At 34.6% G+C, this 6,000-nt stretch overlaps 1 protein-coding gene across 1 annotated transcript in view; it reads right to left on the bottom strand.

Moving 5' to 3' along the window:
- Nucleotides 1-500: 500 nt before the first annotated feature.
- TANK (TRAF family member associated NFKB activator) overlaps nucleotides 501-6,000 on the bottom strand; it is a 44,321-nt gene continuing 38,821 nt past the window's right edge. The window contains 1 exon segment of the mRNA XM_083367557.1: nucleotides 501-1,326. Within this exon segment, the coding sequence (XP_083223683.1) occupies nucleotides 1,150-1,326 (177 nt within the window). The 3' untranslated portion in view covers nucleotides 501-1,149.

Genomic DNA, 6,000 nt, shown 5'->3' with positions numbered 1-6,000 from the left:
GGTGATTGTGTGTGCAAAACTTGTGTTTCACCTACTAAGAAACCAAAGTATTTCCCAAATATTTAATGTGTGAGTGCTATTTAGTTAAAAAAAGAGAAAAGCCTCTGGAATTGATCTGGATTCCTAGTAATTTCATAGATATGGCTATATGTCCCTTACCCAAGTACAGACAGGTCTGACTCTGCTTTGCCTCATCTGTCAGTCTAAAAAAAGTCAGCAAAGTGCTGGATATTTACAGTCCAATCGGAAAAAACGTTATTGCACATTGGTTATAAATTCCCTGTATGCAACAGACTGAATTGCAGATGACAGACTCTTGCCTTCAATGGCTTTAGTTAAGCACAGAGCAAGACATTAGCTGCAGGATAAGGCTGTTGCAACACAGCCGTTGCCTTCGTCCTTTTTCATGGGATGTCCATGATTCTGTTCAAGGTTAGAAATAACAACACTATATCTTAGCCCAAATTAATCATGCCATACTGATTCTGAATAACATTTTTTTAATATGGAAAGTAGAGGTACCTCACTGTAGCATTCATACCTGCATACATGTTCCATGCATACTCATATGTAAATGCATTTATGGTTTATTTTGATATTAATGTAACAATTATAAATAGGTGAAACATGTGGGTCATTGGTTTATTACAAAAGGGGCAACATAAGAAAGAAGTTCATTTTAATAACGTTCACAATTAAATGCCTAATATAAGGGTCAGTGTGTACTTGCAAGCACTAACATAACACTTATTTCCATGTACCTCTTCCAATGTTGCATTAACTAGTCTGCCAAATGTTAAAAAAGTATACTAATAAATAAATGTTATTTAGAAATACAAAGGATGATACACACTTATCTGTTCTATATACAAAATACGATCTCAATTTTTGTTACATTTCAGACCAGATCATAATATTCAGCATCCTTCTGCAACTGCAGTTTTAACACAAGACATGTTGATTCAAAAGGAGTTTCGGGATATTTATTTTAGGGATTTGTTATCTGATTTTAATTATATTAATGTTGGGTATGAAACTCGACAGATTGTTATAAATGCCACCTTACATTCTGAAATTTGTATATCTGTTGAGATCAAAATCAAAGACAGTATCTACAATTAAATAAAACTTGTCTGTTTTCCAGTGACGCTAAGACTTCAAGTTGAAATGAGAATTCAGATGCCTCAGAAAATCCTCCCTTGATGTAAGAGATGGTGGGAACACTTTCTGACAGAATTCACATATTCCTGACTGCCTGGGTTCCGAGTCTTCAGAAGCAAGTGCCAGTAAGTCAGGGTCTTGAGAGGAGTAAGACTTCCACGGAGGCTGTAAGAAGCAGGTGGGGAAAAGGAGTGAGTGCTTTGTGCATGATCAGGGTTGTGTTCTCACTGACAGTGGTTTAGTTTCCCTAAATATGTAGCATTTTATTAAAGAATAATAAGCTTTGATTTTCTCTAAAGGAATCCACATATTTTAAAAGATGCCACGGTTGAGAAATACTGGTCTAGAGCATTGTAAAATATTTATTTCTTTTTAATTTTAGAGCTGATTACCATTAACAGGCACATTTGGTCAGAAGTTCTGGCATGATAAATATAGACATTATATTTTACTTCTGTAAAATAAGGCACTGGTATTCACATTATGTAAGAATTCTGATCATCAGCATTTCATACTTTTAAAACAATCAAATACGTAAATATTAAAGTCTTAAATAAAAAGTTCATTGATTATGGCAGACAAGCCAGAATAATTTTGGTAGGCAAATATTCATTCAGTGGTTCAAGACCTCTTTTTCAAGATAATATGTATTTTGAAAATTTGATTATGCAATAACAAAATGACAAGGGCACAAAGCCCAGGATATATTTCTAGAAGTACTTTGTGTTATTTTACTACGTAAGAATATGTAATTTGAGTCTACGTTTTCTTTGATATTCAAATACAATATACACAAATACGTATATATTTACTCCTATCAATATCATTGAATTTTGAAATACAGTAGTTAATCTAAAAGGGATGGGGAATGAGAAGCAGCTACTGTTTCTCTTAGGAGTTAATGCTTTGTCTAAACAATATTTAAGATTTGTCACAGGGCCTTTGCAGATTTCTCTTGTACATCTTGTACTGTGGTCAGTCATCAATCCTCCCAGACTAATTAGGTATAATTACATCAAGTTCTAACAAACACTACTTTTTTGTTGGTGTAAATTGCTTTGGAAACCTGTCTAAGCATTGATGCGTGTTTTAAGTATCACTATGGAAGTGTGCTTTTAATTACTTATTTGCAACTCCACCTTCATTTAAACTGGCAGTTTTAATAACTGTAACAGGAAGCATTTCATGCTTTTTTTGTAATATTTGATCATGTACACATCAGTTCTTCTCTTGAAATTTTTTATTTACTGGCCTGGTTAACACCTGACACTAAACCATAATGTGATTTGTTTGGTTTTTGGGTAAGTATGATGTGTGAATTCACCCATTATGTCTTAGTATTCTGCACAGAGTAGGTCACTGGAGCTTGTTTAACAAACCATAACGAAAAACAAGCTGTGCGAATCCTTCAGTTGAGTTTTGTGTTGCAACTTGATTCAATATGCAGTTTTATTTATTTAGGGATAAGTTTCATTGAATACAGTCAATCTTACTTTTGACTAGACATCTAGACTTTTCTTAAAACCTCCCCTTTAACGTAACCACTTCACTTAACATCTAATGAAATCAGCACTGCCCATGGAAGCATTTCTTTGGATTAACATTCCACTGTAGAAAAAAACTAAGCTATCTAGGGTAGGTTTTATTTTGGATTGTTGCTGATGGTGTACTTTTTATGTTACATTGTTAGGAATATTTGCGACAATTTTAATGTGGCAATTAATCAGTTGCCTTTTATGTGAGTAACGAAATACATTTTTTTTCATTTCCATAATTCCAACATGCATTCATGTTTGAAACATTAAAAAATGCAATTGAAACTCAGTAACTACTACTACCACCACTTCACGTTAAAAGGAAAAGCTTTGCTTAATGTGTTTATTTCAGTTGAAAATAAGAATCCAAATAGAATTAACGGTAAACAAAGGAGATCTTAACTTGCAACCCACTGGTTTAAAAACAAACAGAACTAAGCATTTTAATTGCTGTATCCTATTTTATGCATGCTCCTTGCTAACCTAGCTTTTAGTTAGAGAAACTTGCGTGGCCTCCTGAATGGCTCATATAGATAGTTAAACACGATGTATTTGTATAAGTATTGGGATATATATTTCTAAATGGTATACATCTAAGCGTATGTTAAAGTACTTTGTTTAACAGGTGTAGCATGTCCCGGTTTGTTTTCCTCCAAATGAGGGGCAGCCCATTCTGAACTAGAGCCCTATGTGAGCCACAGTACAGGGTCGCACAACATTCCTAACTGTTCAATTCAGTCTACATTCTTGTTTTCATTATAACAGTTTTCAATCCAGGTGTTTAAGAAACTGCAATACACTAAGAAAGCAGACTCAAGTTTTTATATTTAGTCTGCAAGGAAGAGCTAAATTTATTACATCAACTGAGAGCCACAGTTCTAACGACTTATGGTTGCCAATTACGCTGCATTTAAGTTTCCCCTCCTCATCTTTACTTGTTAACACATGTACTAAATACATGACAGAAATTCTTGTCTGCTGAAGGGAAAAAAAGGATTGGGGAATCAAGTGTGTAAATCAGCAATATTAGGATGTCAGCAAGGTTAATCCTGTATACAAGGATCCAAACATTTTAAATGCATTTTCATACTGTCTACATTCACTCTGCAGGCAAGATAATGAGGTGCCCCCAAGCTATCTTCAGCTGATTCAGAGAATGAATCTATCTACTTTTATCAGGAGAGGACAGTCTTACAGTCTCACTGAATACATCTCAAATCCGACTCTGAAATCAGGCCAACTTTATTTGTCAGTGGACGACCCTGCCTTCACTTTAATGCCAGCTTGCCAGAGCCATGTTAGTATGCTGAAGGAATTGGGGCCATTATTATTTTTAGCAAAACTGAACTTTCACATTTTCTCCTGTTGCTAAAAAGGGCCGTGCATTTAAGCTTCTTTTCCTGCCTATAATTTCACAGGGATGTTGATCAGTTAAAAACAAATTAGTGTTTTTATATTTGAAAGGAATGCAAGAATTTAAGCATAAGAAAAGTAACAAAATATTTAAGCAAATATATGTGTCTGTATCTTTAATGAAGTCTAAAGTAGCATTGGCTTCTTATGCCTACGTTTCTGGATAAGATACATAATTTTAATCAAAGGCCTTATGTTCTACATTCCTTCCTGGATACAACTAACAAATATTGGAACTATTTTGTCGCCAGTTGTCTTTCCAAATGTAAACACTTAAGATATCAAGACATCCTGGCTATCACTGAATTATAGTACAGTACTGGCTATTCAGAATTTAAAAATGCATGTGCTTATTTTTCAAAAACAAACATTTTAGCCTAATATCTTTAACATTATTACACTTTTAACTTCTATTCGCCTGTCTGTTTTAAGCTGCATAATTCTCTTATCAATTTAGAATCTCATACCAGCTGTTTCACATGCTTTGCTATACAATGCAGGGTGCCATCTATTGAGAAATGAATACACAGTCTAACTAGTTAAAAGAACAAGCAGGAGACATATTGGAGAAAAGGGAAAGTAAGAAGTAATAGACCGGATGCTTTGTAACGCCACAGGAATCTTCATAGTAATAGAAAAAATAGTTTAATTTGTTTTGTACCAACTCAGCTCAGGATTTGATGCAGTGAAAAGCAAAAACTGGTTAGTCATCAAATAATGCGGGTGATAAAAATAAAACCTAGTGAAGGAAATAAACAGTTTGGTATGTGCATGTTTATGTATGTGTGTGTGTGTGTGTGTGTGTGTGTGTGTGTGTGTAAATTACGTATAATAAAACATTCACTGACAGTTTTTCACATGAATTTTGTTCTGGAAGACATGATTGTCTTTTAGATTATTTTTTTTTATATCATTTGAAAACTAGTAAGAGGAAAGTAGACATGGTTATTACCTGCTTTTATGATTGAAAAAAATTGATATTGCAAGACTGAGTGGACATCCATTCTCTGTCACACACTCAATTATACAAATGGAGTCATCTCAATATTAGAACAAACATTCCAGAACTTGAAGGACTCTTCAAAAATCTAGACTGCATGTATTTATATGACATTAAGATGTTTTGTCTAGAACATAAATGATAAATCTTTTTATTCTCCATAAAATAAACATGTATTGTAAAAATTTCATCTTACTGTATGGAAAATTTGAATACTTTAAGGATGTTACGTTGTAAAATTGTCTTAATAGGTAAAGGTGTACATATCTTAATCTTTTAACAATTTAAAGATGAGAAGCTACTGTTGATAAAGGTGGAGATTTTATTTAAATGGCATCTAAACCCCTGCATAGTAGAATCTGGTATGAATTTACTCTTTGGCAGCTGCATTCCTTTATGAGCGTGTTTAGGTTTGCAGCCTAATAGAAGCCCAATCTGCTACCAGTACAGGAACAGGGCAGCAACAATATGGCACAGCAGTACACTAAGACAGAAAAGAAATGGAGCAGCATGGAAAAAACAATCAGGGTTGAGCCAGTGGATGGAGAATCATAAGACTCATTGTGATGTTATCTGAAAGGTTTAAATATCTTGAGTCGCTTTAGAAGTAAAGTTGTAAATCTTCCATGCATTATAAAGAAATTACTGTATTTTTCCGTGTATAAGACACTATTTTTTTCCTGCAAACACCCTGTCAACAATCAGGTGCGTCTTATACAAGTGCAGCGTCTTATACACGGAAAAATAACGGTAACCTCCGCAGCCCAGGGCATGTCTGTGTTGGTTGCCATGCCGCCTGGTGCAGGCTGTGGGCTTGCCACTAACGGGAGGGGGCAAGATCGTCGGCTAGCTGAACTTCCAGATTTGCCGCCTCAGTTGTTTGGCACAGAG

The sequence above is a fragment of the Vipera ursinii genome (genome assembly GCF_947247035.1).
Source record: "Vipera ursinii genome assembly, chromosome: 1".
Classification (NCBI taxonomy): domain Eukaryota; kingdom Metazoa; phylum Chordata; class Lepidosauria; order Squamata; family Viperidae; genus Vipera; species Vipera ursinii.
The sequence above is the reverse complement of the archived record's forward strand: the minus strand, read 5'-3'. Positions and strand labels throughout refer to the sequence as shown.